This window comes from Chamaea fasciata, unplaced genomic scaffold (assembly GCF_029207755.1).
Source record: "Chamaea fasciata isolate MVZ Bird 193981 ecotype frontalis unplaced genomic scaffold, bChaFas1.0.hap1 SCAF_16, whole genome shotgun sequence".
Classification (NCBI taxonomy): Eukaryota; Metazoa; Chordata; class Aves; order Passeriformes; family Sylviidae; genus Chamaea; species Chamaea fasciata.
The window spans coordinates 8443161-8457789 of record NW_027094101.1 but is presented as its reverse complement, the minus strand read 5'-3'; the positions used below and the strand labels follow the sequence as shown (position 1 = coordinate 8457789).

The 14629-nt window shown below is 42.5% G+C and overlaps 1 protein-coding gene across 2 annotated transcripts; it reads left to right on the top strand.

Annotated features, from left to right (window-relative positions):
• Positions 1-862: 862 nt before the first annotated feature.
• On the top strand, positions 863-11765 carry COPS3 (COP9 signalosome subunit 3). 2 transcript variants are annotated; one of them, XM_066197946.1, is made up of 12 exons: positions 863-966; positions 3679-3808; positions 4682-4794; positions 4899-4948; positions 5808-5900; positions 6627-6806; positions 7771-7911; positions 8955-9128; positions 9967-10053; positions 10353-10466; positions 11036-11116; positions 11432-11765. In XM_066197946.1, the coding sequence occupies exons 1-12, from the start codon at positions 912-914 to the stop codon at positions 11483-11485; spliced, it is 1272 nt and encodes a 423-aa protein (XP_066054043.1). In that variant the 5' UTR covers positions 863-911; the 3' UTR covers positions 11486-11765. The 2 variants fall into 2 exon arrangements, with proteins under 2 accessions (XP_066054043.1, XP_066054044.1); XM_066197947.1 differs by lacking the exon at positions 7771-7911.
• The last annotated feature ends 2864 nt before the right edge of the window (positions 11766-14629 follow it).

The window sequence follows — 14629 nt, the reverse complement described above, 5'->3', positions numbered from 1 at the left end:
CTGACTAAGCGGGGAGGGAATACATGCAAATTTATGGCTCCCCAGGGCAGTGGTCGGGGCACCAAGGCTGACGGAGTTCAAGGAGCACTTGGATAACGCTCTCAGGCACAGGGTGGGATTTCGGGCTTGTCCTGTGCAGGGCCAGGAGTTGGACTGGATGATCCCTGTGGATTCCTTCCAGCTCTGGATATTTTACGAATTCTGTGATCTCCACTCAGGCTTCCATCATCTTCATGGACACGGAACCACCGACACATTCCCTGCCTGCAGCAGCTCCGGTACACGCTGCTTCAGCTCCCGAGGGATGAAAAATACAGATCCGCGTATCAACCTGAGCGATTCAAATCCTATTCCCTGGTACCAGAACAAACATTCCAGGCAATCAGATGACAACCTCCGCACTGAGTCCCCGTCAGAAGGGACAAAAGCGACTAAACCTCTACCGGTGCAGTGCGGCCATTCGGGTGGGCTGCGCGCGGGCAGCGGGAGGGACCGGCCACCCGTGTCGGGAAGGGTCCGGTGTCACGGATGGCCCGGGTGCCCATGTCGCAGGGGTCCCTTATCACATGGGCCCGCGTGTCGCGTGGGCCGCGTGTCGCGAGGGCCGCATGTCGCGGCGGTCCCCGTGTCGCGGCAGGCCTCATGTCGCGAGGTGCTGACGCACCATGACGTCACCACCCCCCCAGCGCTGCTGAGTCACGGCCCCTCCCGCGCGCCTTGACGCGGGCCCGGCGGTTGCCATAGCGACCTCGCTTCTCGCGAGAGGCGGCGGAAGCGGCGCGCGGGCGGCGGGCGTCGCGCGGATCCCGCGGCCGCCCCTCATTGGCGGGCGGCGGGCGGCGGCTCCCGGCGCGCGCCGCTCCCCCCGCCCCGCCCCCTCGGCGCGCGCGGCCGCGGCGCGAGCCGCCAAGATGGCGTCGGCCCTGGAGCAGTTCGTCAACAGCGTCCGGCAGCTCTCGGCCCAGGGTGAGCGGGACGGGGCCGGCCGGGGACACCGGGGGGACGGGGCGGGCCCGCTGGGCCGAGGGAGGACGGCGAAGACCGAAGGAGCTCGTGAAGCCGCGCGAGTGATGGCGCGGCGGGCCGGGGCCTGCCCGCTCGCACGGCGCTCCCTCAGGCGCGGGTCCGGGGTGCTGCAGCCCCGGGGCTGTGCGGTCTGTGCCGGGGTTACTTCGGGGCGGCCCCGAAGGGATTCCGGCGGTGTGACAGGGCACGAGGGAGCGGCGGTGCTCTCACGGAGCTCCGTGGTTCTCCCAGGGGGTGGTTTCGATACCGCGCCGGTCATCCTGCCAAAATCTGAGCCTTTAAAACGGGGAGGAGCGAGCATCGCTAGGGCTTTAACTGGGATTGTGTGACCCGGCCTGTCACTTCCTTAATGAACGGGCAGGTTATGATAAGTGTGGTTTAAAATATATTTCTGAATTGTCCAAATGTCCGTGCTCTACATTTCCAAGCAGAGCGTGGACAGAGTCCCGCCCCACCACGGAACTGTGTGACAGATCTGAGACTGTAACCATGTGTCCACAAAGGGTTTTAATAATCACAGTTACAATTCCTCAGTTTCACTGCCAAAGTCCTAATTTTACTGTGTGTGGGCGCAGCGTTTCCTGGTTCTTGAACTTCTCCTCTGAGTTGATGCTCTGTGAAATGTGTTCTGACTGGTCTCTGCCTGGGATGTTTCCTCCCGGGAACTGATCAAAAACTGGTGTTTCCCACCATGGCCCCAGGTTTTATCTCTGGCAGTTCTCGAGTTGAACTCCACCTTTCTCTAAATCTAGTTTCACTTAATAAATACAAAGTATTTCTGCTTTAGAGACAATTTGTACATACAAGGTGTGGGTACAAAGCAGATGGAAGATGGATCTTTGTTCTGTAGTTGAGCTGGAGAACTTTGTATCACAGAGTGTTGGGGATACTGGATCTCTCAAGGGGAGTCTGTGTGGCTTTATGGAAGTTCTCCCATTAGGGATGAGCCAGGGAGGTGTTCCCTGTGAGAAAGTCTCCAGCACAGTGAGGACATGGAGCTGGTGGAGCAAGTCCAGATGAGGCCACCAAGATCATTGAAGGGGTGGAGCTGTGAGGAAAGGCTCTGAGAATCTGGATTGTTCACTCTGGAAAAAAAAAAGGCTCTGGGGTGGCCTGGCTGTGGCTTTCCAATATCTGGAGAGAGCTACAGGAAATAGGAGGAGAGACTTTTTATTAGGAGGGACAGGAAAGGGGGAATGGCTTCATAATAACAATCGAGTAGGGTTAGATTGGATATTAGGAAAGAATTCTTCCCTGTGAGGGTGGGGAGGCCCTGGCACAGAATTCCCAGAGAAGCTGTGGCTGCCCCTGGATCCCTGGAGGTGTCCACAACCAGGTCAAATGGCGCTTGGAGCATGGCTGGTCTAGCAGAAAGCCCATGGCTGAGGTTTGGGATGAGATGATATTTAAAGTCCCAACCCAAACCATCCTGGGACTGTGTGAAAGTAAATCCAGAGCCTGACAGGACGTGGCAGCACTGAGGAACAATGTGTGTACTTGTGGTGGCTTCTGACTGTCGCTTGGCTGCCTGGGAGGTGATAGAAAGGGACATTTATTTGGGCCTGGTACTGGGATTTCTCCTTAGACTAGACTGTAAGTTGTTTGGGGTGTGTGTGGGTAGAGGGATAGATGACAGAATCCCAAAATGGTTTCGGTTGGAACAAACCTTAAAGGTCATGGATAGGGACACCCTCCACTCCACCAGTTTGCTCAGAGTCTGTTTGGGGTTTTTTGTTTTGTTTTGTTTTTTAGGGGAAAGCTAAGAGATAGAACTGTAGAAGGGGTGGATTTCTGGAATAGGGAGGAGACCAGAACTAGGGGTTTGCAGTGCCTGAACACCATTATCAAAGCACAAAGAGTTTCACAAACCCCGTTCCTTCCCATGCTTATGCCTTTTTTTAATTCCGTATGGAGGAGAATGGTTTTGGGAGTTTGTGGACTTAGTCCCCCATTTGGAATTTTTGATCCCTCTGTCACTTCAAAAATAACATTTCATTGCCAGAACTACTCTGCTTTTCCTTTCTCAAAGGAAAAGGCCAGAGACTCGAGGGTAGTGTACATCTCTCTGAATGGAGGCTCTATTCCTCATCTTCTGGAGACTTTTGTTAAGGGTGAGAGAACCTCTGTTTTCTCTCTCTAATCTGCAAGGATTGAACATTGAAACAATACTCTGCTTGGAACAATACTCTGCTTCAGAAGGACGTTGTTTTAATTCATTCAGTTAATTGTGGGGAAGGAAGCGTTTGAAAGCAGTTCATGGGAATGGCTCTGCTTTCTTTCTAAGGTTTTTGGGGCTATCCATAGCTCACAGCATATAGAATAGCATTGTAGTTTTAATTGTACAGAGTAAATTCAAGGACAGGTTTTTAAATACTTCTGTTGTAGGTATTTACTTGTAACTTTAGCGTCTACTTCAAAAAAATGCTTGTGAGCAGACCTGAAAGTTGGCTAGTGCTTGAGGACCAGCAAGGAGCAAGCTCTGGTATTTGTTTTATTAAAAAAATGTGGTGGGTAGAAAATTAATGCCTCTTTTATTAAAGAAAATTAAAACTTGGGGTGATACTATTATTTCCTGAGGTTACATGGGAAAGCAGGTTATAAGGAGGTGTGGGAATGGATGAATGTTCTCTAACTGGGCTTTTTATTTTTCAGGGCAAATGACCCAGCTTTGTGAACTGATCAATAAAAGTGGAGAGCTGCTAGCAAAAAACCTTTCTCATCTGGATACAGTGCTCGGTGCCCTGGATGTACAGGAACACTCCCTAGGTGTTCTTGCTGTCTTGTAAGTGTTGCTTGCTTTTAATTAAATATTCAAACTTCAGGCAATGAGCTGAACTGTCAGCCAAGCAAAGAGTTTTGTTCTGGCCCTGGCACAGGGTGCCCAGAGAAGCTGTGGAAGAATCCCTGGAAGTATCCAAGGCTAGGCTGGAAAGGGCTTGGAACAACCTGGGACAGTGGAAGGTGTCCCTGCCCGTGACAGAGATTGGAACTGGGTGGGCTTCAAGGACCCTTCCAACCCAAACCATTCTGGGATTCCATAAGTGTTTTTCCACATGTGTTCAGCAAAAAGATATAGGATGAGCTTTTCAAACTTTATTTTCAGGACATTAATACACTGAACTGTAAGCATGGAGCAAGACTTTGTATTCCAGTAAAAACCAGGCTTTTATCATGGGTCTTGGGTGTTTGTCTTTAGACAGCACTGAGGCTCTTGCTGCTGTCTGGAGTTGAAGATAAAACTTGAGTTGCCTTGGCGGGTGGTGCTGAACTAAGGTAAAGATATTTAGTCTTGAAGTTCAAATTGGCTGTATCTGACTTCAAGGGAACTATCTGCACCTTCCAGTGCTATTTTAAAATTCTCTTTTAAGGGAAAGATCAGAATTCTAGCACTTGTTCCAGTATCCTTTTGAAACAAAATACTGATAATACTGAAAATTATCTTTGCCATTGTAGTTTGCACTAAATTTAGAATTACATTGCTCATAGAAAGGTGTTTTCAGATGTTGCTGTGCAGCTACTGTGCAAATCCTATGCCATGTCTCATAAGCACTTTGGATTTGTTTGCAAGCACCTACATGCAGAGACTTAGCAATGAAAATGAATCTTTTTTTATGAATCTCCAATAAATGCTGAACCTTTTGTTTCTTTATTTCAGGTTTGTGAAGTTTTCTATGCCCAGCATCCCTGACTTCGAAACGTTATTCTCACAGGTGCAGCTCTTTATCAGCACTTGCAATGGAGAACACATTAGATATGCAACAGACACTTGTAAGTTAGGCCTGATATATTTGATATCTTGATATATTTTTGGATAGTTTGATAATACTGATTTTTCACAGAGGTGTTTTTTTGTTGTTTTTTACTGTGTTTAGTTGCTGGCCTGTGCCACCAGTTAACAAATGCCCTTGTGGAGAGAAAACAGGTGAGCAAGTATCATCAAGTACAAATAAGCTACTCCATGCCCAAGGCTTAAAGGGGGTGTTACTAGTCTCTTACTCCATAAAGATTTGCCACTAACTTCACATCAAGTGTTTCTGTACAGCTCTTTAGTTGTTAAGTTTACTGAAAGGTAATGAAGCAAACAAAATTCTAAGATTTCTCTAAGGAAAACCTAAGGAAGATAATTTTGGGGGAGAAAAGTCACCTAAAAACATGTTCTCCCACATTAAATAGGAGATCTGTAGTACCAGGAATGTTCTTCAGACAATGTGTGCATGAGTAGAGGAGAGAGCTGCAAGGGTTATTAGCACTGGTGAGTCAGTGATTTTAGTTTCAGTGTTATTCTCACTGGTGTCATATAATGTTCTTAATTAAATGCCTTAAAATGTGCAGGAAACTTGATTAAGAAATACTTGACCAGTGGTTTTGTTGCTACAATCCTGACTTTTTCAGGCCAGTTTGGTGAAGTCTAGCCTGAGACAGACCAGATTTGATCTCTGCTTCTAAGTGGAGTGAAGTGAGAACCTTGTCTTTAGTATTTGTTGGCAGTTTAGATGGAGTCATGGAATCAAGGAAGGTTTTTTTTATTGATAGATTACTGTGTTCCTGGTGAGAATGGCTTTGTGGAGCACAATTGATGACTTTATCAGGAGAAGTTGTATAGCCAAGGTTAATTTTATTTTCCAAGAGTCTGCGATGTCCTACAAAAAGGGAACCTCAGGTTAACTATTACTTAATGGAACCTGTCAATTAGTGTTATTTTTCATTTGTAAGTGTCAACATAAGATCCAATGTGCTGCCATCTATGAGAAATTATCTGAAAGAGATGTAATTTCTGACAGCCCCTGCGAGGAATTAGCATTCTCAGACAAGCCATAGACAAGATGCAGATGAACACAAACCAGCTGACCTCAATACACGCAGATCTCTGCCAGGTAAGGGGATCAGAAGGGCTTTTTGTGAGAATAAGAGCTTATAAAATACCTATAAACTGTCAAGGAAATGTATGTTCACAAATCACAGTGTAAGAATGGATTTTCAACTGGATTTTGGTTTGGTTTTTTCTCCAGTAGTAAATAATATGATATACTGAAATAAAATCCAAATCTGATGTACAGGTTAATACTAATTTTAAATGTTCAGTGCATGTCCTCAGATTTTTGATTTTGTTGATGACTTCAGAAGGTCCTTTGACATCCATTCTCTGTGGGCTGAAAGTCACACTGAACTTATCCTGGGTAGTATCAGTGTTATATCCAGCTACTGTCTGCTCAAATCTGACAAAAGAAATGTTTGTCTTGGTGTCTTTGGCCTGGATTTGTATTTCTGTCTCATTCTTGGCTCCTGGGATTCAGGGCTGGACAGGAATGTTCAGAGCAATATTTAGAGCTGCCAGCACAGTAGTCTGGCAATCCTGGAGTTTCAAACAGATTTGTCAGAGTTTAATTTCTTTAGGAGTCTGATAGTTTTATAAAAGTTCATAATCTGTATTAAAATAGATTTTCAACCTGTGTTACTCCACTACTGACATGCTCTGTTTTTTAACTCGTGGGAGAGTGATATTTATGCAGTAGTACTAATTAATTTAAGTTTCAATTCCTTCTCATGGAAACTTGAATGGAAATGGCTAATTTATGAAAACTTGATTTATTTTCTTGTAGCTCTGTTTGTTAGCAAAATGCTTTAAACCTGCCCTCCCGTATCTAGATGTGGACATGATGGATATTTGTAAAGAGAATGGGGCATATGATGCGAAGCACTTTTTATGTTACTACTACTATGGTGGGATGATATACACTGGGCTAAAGAACTTTGAAAGAGCACTCTACTTTTATGAACAGGTAACTTGAAATGAAAATATAAGTCTGAAATGTGATGCCTGGAAAGCCAAAAGTCGATGTGTAACAGTGCTGAGAAAACACACCACCTTTGAACTGGCACAAGCAAAACTGTCTTTAGAGGTGTTTTCCTTTAAGAAAGTCTCTGTCAGCCTCATTACACCATAAAGCTGTGCAGCTCAAAGGGTGATGTTAAATTTATCTCACTATAAATATTTTTCAGCTGCCTGCTTAAAACTGCAGCACAGAAACAGGTCATGGGCTGACACATGGTTGTGTGTCCTTAAAAAATAGTCCAGTGGTTTTGCTAAGACCTTTGCTACTTTAATAAGAGTTTTGATTATTCAAGGCTGTTACAATATTTGCTGGGTTTGCTTTTTCTGGGAAGGAAAAAAAAAATAGTAGAATTGGGAAAGCTTTGTGTATGAGAGAAATGCTATGAATCGTGCAAAACTAATTGGTGCAGCATTTTTCTTTTTTGTGAATGAGGGTCAGCTCTTAAGTAGTTCCAGTATCATAGTGAACTAAAATCCCTTTTCCATATTCTGCAGACCTCTGATAATGTAATAGAAAATAAAATAAAATATGTATTATTATATAAAATCTCTTTGAGGGTCTGTGTAAGTCCAGGTTCACAAGTAGCTACAGGTGATTTCTGGTACAACTTTAGATATATTCCAAGGAAGGAAGTTTTGATTCTCTCTGAGCAGGTCTATTTTAAGACAGGCACCACTGTAATGTGATATGTTTTGAGTAGCTTGTATAAAATTTCCCTTTTTTTGCGTATGTCTGGATAATTAATTTTGACAGAAGTTAGTTAAGCTTCAGTGCTCAAAGGAGAATTTCATATGTCACTGTATCCTTTCTGCATGCAGCTTGAAATTGAGTTTTTTGCTCATGCAGTAGCTACCAGGATCTACCAGTAAGCACACTAAATTTCTGTTCCATTTCTTTCTCTCTTGCTTAGGCAATAACTACTCCAGCAATGGCAGTCAGTCATATTATGTTGGAATCATATAAAAAGTATATCCTAGTTTCTTTGATACTACTTGGTAAAGTTCAGCAGCTACCAAAATACACTTCCCAGATAGTTGGTAGATTCATTAAGGTAAGTATTGCAAATGCATCTAAATAATAGATCAACAAATCTGGATTTGTAAATGTGTAACAGTGGAAGGTGTCCCTGTCCATGGCAGGGGTTTGGAGTGAGATGAACTTGAAGGTCCCTTCCAACCCAAACCATTCTATAATTGTATGATGTCAGTGATACAGATTTTTAAAGTTTGGGAAAACTTCAGTGTTGAATAGTACTAATCAATATTCCTTTTGCTGATACTGCACATTCCTTTATAGCTTTTTATGACAGAATTTAAGAAATACTCAGATTTCAATTGGCTTTCAAGCTGCAGTGCCATTATGAAAAGATTTGACCTGTAGCTTCATCTCATTGAAGCACAAAATGCTAAACAGTTTATTCCCAAACCCCAGCTTTTTAAAGAATAAAAGCTTCTGAAAAAACTGGGAGTTTGGAGTCTGTAAACATTCAGATTAGGAGGTGTAGGGTGGGAGACAAAACTACTACTGAGAGAGTTCTGATCCTAAGTAACACACTTCTAAAAGTTAGTTCTTATTTAACACAAGAATTTGTTGATTTGTGACCAAAATTCTAGAGAGTTCCAAAATTCTTCTAACTTCAGAGACTAATAAAAAAGCTCAAAACATTTTAAGGTAGTTTAGGTGAAATGGTTTCACTCTCTGAGTCTCCGCTGTTGATGCTGTCACCTGATGTGGTCAAGGATGGATGTCTTAGAGGGCAGAACAAATATAATGGAAGTTACTGACAATACTTACCTCAAACTCAGCTGGTCAGTTGAGAGAGTTTTTTCACACTGCTGTAAGTAAAACTGTCACACAGAGGTCCTGGATTGACGTTTATTAAATGTTACACTGCAGTATACAGATTTAATGAGGGTCTGTCATTGCCATAAAGCCATGTATGGACACCCTGTCTCTTTTTTATGAGAAATGCCCAAGCTACTTACATTTATTTCAATGCCTGCATGGCTTCTAATGTTGGAGCACTGAATAGGTTTTGTGAGGCTGGATGAACACTGTGTCCTTTAAGAAGGGTTCTCATTTTTCTAATTGCAGCCTCTTAGCAATGCTTACCATGAATTAGCACAAGTTTATTCAACCAATAAACCCTCGGAGCTTCGAAATCTGGTGAACAAACACAGTGAAACTTTCACAAGAGATAACAACATGGGGCTGGTTAAGCAATGCTTGTCATCTCTCTACAAAAAGAATATTCAGAGGCTAACTAAGGTAAGAGAAACTGTGAGCAGTTTTCTTCTAAGACTGTATTTCTGAAATATATTCAATTTAGAGCTAAATGATAACATAGTAATGTGGCAGAGAATTACTAAAACTGAGATGTGTGCCTGAAACAAAGGAGATTAGAATGCCCTGTAAAGGAAAACAAATCAGTTGGCTGCTTATGCATTATTTAAAAGGTGATTCAATCTGTCTGTCAGGGGGGGTTGCCCATGAGGTTTTTGTAGATAATCAAAAAAGTGAGTGCTGCAACCCAGTGACCTTCTTCCCTATTCAAAAAATTGGAAAACTGAACTTTACAGGCCACTTCATTAGAAAAGAGTGAGTGAATAGGACAGATTTTGGAAATGTCTGAAACAAAAGCAAAACCAGAAGCACCGAAGTGATTTGCTCCTTCAGCTGAGTGATCAGATTAGTCCTGAAAGGTGATTGGGCAAAGCGGGTTTTTTTTGCAAGCTCAAGTTATATTTGTTGCAGTAGGAAAAAAATCTCATAAGGAGCTTTATATATGCGTCTCTTGAAGGAAATTCAAGGGGTGGAAACTCACCTTTTTTTATGTAAAAAGCTGAGAGAAAGAGGTTGGACATGATCAGGACTGTCTGGTGTAAAATGAAATTGCAGGAATGAGTAATGACTCCATGCATGCTCAGTATAACAAATTAATGTCTGGAGGAAGAACTGACTCATTCTCATGAGCCCTTCTAATAATTGTGTGTTCCACTTGTTCCTTCCCATCAGACTTCCACAGTCAGGTAACACAGGCCATGAAGCATCAAGGGGAAAATCCTAAACAACCAGTTTTAACACTTTAAAACTTTCTAAATTTCAGACGTTTTTAACATTGTCATTACAAGACATGGCAAGTCGAGTGCAACTGTCGGGGCCCCAAGAAGCAGAAAAATATGTCCTCCACATGGTAAGACCTCTGACTTGGTAAAACTACCCCAAAATTAGTGTTTGGGTTGGCAGTACACATCCTGAGCAGTTCTTTTTCAGGGTGGAGGAAATGCTGGCAGTCTGCTGTGGTGTTATGACTGTTCTTAAAAAATCTAAAAAGCTGTTCTCCATGTAAGATAAGACATGAATAGTGGTTTTGGGAACCTGTGGGAAATAAAAGCAACCAACTTAACAAGACAGTTCCACAGAGTCTGTGTGTTGTAGTTACCTAAATTCTGTTCTTGGTGATAACTTCTATTAAACCCTCTGTCATTTCAGATAGAAGATGGTGAAATCTTTGCAAGTATTAATCAGAAAGATGGTATGGTCTGTTTCCATGATAATCCTGAAAAATATAACAATCCAGCTATGCTTCATAACATTGATCAGGAGGTAAATCTTTCACTGCTTTTGGAATTCTTACCAAAGAACCTTAGTCTGTAATCAGAGAGCTACTGCCAGAAGCCAGTGTAATAACTTAGATATAGAGGACTGTAAATCACTATTTGATTATTTCACAGTATTTTCATGGGTTTTAGATTAATATTCTCTATCAATGTGTTCCCTGTTGTGTCCTGCACAGCTTGAGCTGTTTCAGAAGACTGACTGCTTGCTGTTTGTGATGGGAAGACCCTTGAATGGATTAGAAAGATTGTTTTTAGGGTTTTAAACTTCAAGGATCACTTCCATTGGTTCTCAATAATCTGCCTATAGGTTAAGGTGGTTGAGCCTCATGGGACTGTCTTATCAATGGCCTTAAAAAGGGCAGTTGGGAAAACATGGATCAAATGGAGGCAATAAAAAATGGTCTGACACTTGTTTGGGAGGTGAGGGATGAGAACATTTTGATGTGGAACTTTAATGGTGGCAAAAGTTATTTGTTCTACATGGCACAGCCATGAAATGTCTTGAGGATCAGGTACAAGCTGGATGAAGTAATCAATTTCATATATATTTTTAAGATGCTGAAATGTATAGAGCTTGATGAACGACTGAAAGCCATGGATCAAGAGATCACTGTGAACCCTCAGTTTGTGCAGAAGGTAATGGATTTAATGTCTTGTCAGAGTATGTAAGAGATTCATTCAGTGCAGTGAGTATGTTGTACTGAATGTCAGTATTTACGGTGTTGTTATTACGCATTATTAATATGTGCATAAACATCATGACACATCGTAAAAATAATTTATTATTTTTAAAGGTGCTTTTTCCTAATTAATCCTGCAGTGATTTCAACCAGAAAATTAAGTGCATGTTATTTCATAGGCACTGTATTTCCTTACCTGTTCACTTCAAAGAACTGTCTTTCTCAAGCCTGCAGACTTGTTTCTGAACAGAACTAACTCTCTCCCTTTCAGAGTATGGGCTCTCAAGAAGATGACTCAGGGACCAAACCATCCAGTTATTCTTGAAATTAATGTTGCTCACCACTCCGCTTTCAAGTAAAAGCTTATGAAAGAATCACGCCTGGAACGGGGCATTGAGGAGTTCCACGAAGAGAGCAGAGAGAACTGAGCTTTGCTTTTCACCTGGACATTAAGAAAAGAACACCCTCTCAGTACTGTATAATATCAGAAATATTCTCTGCAAAGAAAAAGGAAATCTCAAAAGAAACTTGAAAGTCTGTTGTGGATTTATTTATCTTCAGATTAACATTGTTAATGCATTAAATAATCTACCTTTTGTTTTAAAGGGTTTGAATGTTGCCGTGTTTCTGTAGCAGTCCTTCTCTTCTGCAAAAAAAAAAAAGTGTTATTCAGGGAAGAATACAAGCTAGTGTTGGTTCACTTACAAGATAATTATTGGTTCATTATTCTGTATTTAAAGTTGGCTCAAAGTGCAGATTTATCGTATGTGTGGTGGGGGCAGAGGGGTGGAGTTCAAGCAAATCATAATGTAGAGAATTTGCATATGCGCAGTGTAGCTGGTCTGTCTGTTAAATGAGGAAATGTTCTTCCCAAAAGGATGAAGATATCAACGTGTCCTTGTAAGGAAGTTTGCTGCAAAGTAGGAATTATATATGGAAAACATACATGACAGCTGTTTATGATTTTAAGTTTCTGGTACAAAATATCTGCTAATATTATTTGCTCTTAGATGAAACTTATTAGACCTAAACAAAAGGATATTTGGAAAACATTGCTGTTCTGAAGGATTCTAGATAGGAAGTTGTTTATACTGAAAGAAATTTAAATGTTTGTTCCTGTGCAACTGGAATGAAGGTATTCAACAGACTGATAGTTTCTTTGGTGGAAACCAGTATTTCTGCATTGAACATAAATAGAATTCTATACAGCTCTCAAAATGCAGGATTTTATTCAGATATAACGTGTTGGAACGGTACCTGGCTTTTAATTTACTATTTTAAACTTTCAAACTTTCTTATTGGAGTCTTTAAAGTGCTTCACCCCTTAAATCAACAGGCTGTTTAATTTTCTGTCGTTCTCATGTATCTGAAGATTCTCACTGTTCAAACACCTTCGTGCAGACAGAAATAAACCTGTCATCAAGTCAGAAAACTCAAAGCTCAGCAGCCACTGCTTCCCACTGAAACACCTGACCAGGAGCTCCTACTACCCTGCCAGCTTGTTTCCAGGTGGGAGCTGAGCATTCCTGGCTCTTGTGTGTGAAGTTTGTATGTATTGAGGTCACCTGTGGTTGAAAATACTCCATTTGTGCTTCCAGTGCTGATACAGAAGTGTTGGGGTTTTCATTTAAAACCAGTGTCACAAGTCTAGCAGAGCCTCTGCAACAGCAGGGTGTTGCTTTCTGGTTAGGAGCAGGGTCCCAGGTTGTGGTTGGTGGTGAAGGATGTTTCTGAAAGTATAAAATAGCAGTTTAGTATTGAACATGGTGGAGGTCTATAATGTGAGCAGCTCATCACTTCCTGACAGAATTCCATTGGGGACAACTTTTATATCTCATCTTTAAGCAAAATCTTGGGGTTTTGCATAACTCGCCTTAGGAGTCTTGTAACTAGAAGAGATCAGTGATTTTGAAGGTTTTTATTCTAATTAATCCTGCAGTGATTTGAATGCTGAACATACAGCATTTCCCCCTCTGGTCCCATGGAAGTGTTAAATGAGTAATAAGTGATGCTGTGGCTTGAGCCCAAAAGGTGGTTGTTACTACCACATGTGGCACTCACAGAAGGGACTGCAAACGACTAACCCCAAACCCCACCCATCCAGAAATGTGCCTGGCTCAACTCTCCTTACCGTGGCTCCCTTGCCAGGGGAGAATGTATTCAGGATGCTGTCATGGAGTTGGAAAAAACCCAGGAATGTCCATTTTTACACTACTAGTTCCTATTAGTGAGCATGGATTTACCTGCTGAGAGGTGCAGGATGGTTTCCAGCTGTGGAATTAGAAGCAGCTGCAAATAGCTCCAGATTGTTCACTTTTTTTCCTGCCTAAAGTAGATAAACCCATGCTCACATCAAAAGGATGACAAAAATAGCTGTGTAATAGTTTCAAACGATATATTCCATTATATATCTGATCTTTTAAGAGGGCAAATGCTTTTAAAGTTAGAAAACTGCTGAGGTTCCTTTTCTGGTGTGCATAGTTGTGCTGTTAATGTCTGAATTCTGTTAGAAATTCAAAGTCAGGTCCCACCTGTAGAATCGGTAGATAAAGCATTCACCAAAAGTGCTCCAGGGAAGGGCTTTTAAGTCCTAGTTTGATAAACACACACGGTCTGGCATCTGCATGTCTTGAGATAGCGCTGAAATTAAGTCAGATTTTTAATGAAGCCGCTCCTTCCAAGTCTTGGAACTAATTGCCTGGGCTGTGGTCAGCTGGGAGGCTTCGAGAACACTTGGCCTTTCTGGTTTTAATTTGTATTTACTGCAAAAGGACTTTTGCTCAAATCTAGGAACACTGCGTGCTGTGCTGCTCCCAGCTTGGACTCTCAGAGGTCCCGTGGCTGTTTCTTCCCATCGTACACAGTCACAAGATGTGTCCAGGGAATGCTGAGTGCATGCTTTGATATCTGACTCCCGATTTTGATGCATTTTAATTAGCAAAGACACAAAATGCACTTCTGAAGGCAGCGTTAGATGTGCAGCTGCAGTTCGCAGCCACAGGAGGGGTCTCTAGGCCAGTCACTGTGAGATTTTGAAACGTTTCTGAGAAGGAATGGTTGGAAGCTGTGTTCAACCCCCACTCCTGTTTTTGTGCCACTGAGGAGCCCCAGTGTGTGGCCTCTGCTGAGCCATCACTCCATGGTGTAACTCCAGCTGCCTCCTTCTCCTCAACTTCCCTGTGCGTCCCACAGCACAGCCACAGCCCCGTGTTTGTGTTGTCATAGGCGATCTGTATAACTTAGGAAATGCTCTCCGTGTGGCCACGCTGGCCCGGGAGGTGAGTCCTGAGAAGCTGTTTAAATGTACTATCGGAAAATAAAGATAACAAATGAGTTGTTCTTAGTTTGTCTTAAATGAGATTGCAGGTCTTTTGTGTTTGGGGTTCCTTAGGTTTTTTGGGGGGGATCCCTTGTTCTGGTTGCTCTTCAGGAGAAGGTTTTGGCTGACTGGGGGGGCTGCTGGTTGTTT

Excerpts from the sequence above, each read along its gene's own strand:
- COPS3 (XM_066197946.1), top strand. The coding sequence starts at position 912 with ATGGCGTCGGCCCTGGAGCAGTTCGTCAACAGCGTCCGGCAGCTCTCG. Across the intron at positions 4,949-5,807 it reads CCCTTGTGGAGAGAAAACAG|CCCCTGCGAGGAATTAGCAT; the intron begins GTGAGCAAGTAT and ends AATTTCTGACAG. Across the intron at positions 11,117-11,431 it reads ACCCTCAGTTTGTGCAGAAG|AGTATGGGCTCTCAAGAAGA; the intron begins GTAATGGATTTA and ends TCTCCCTTTCAG.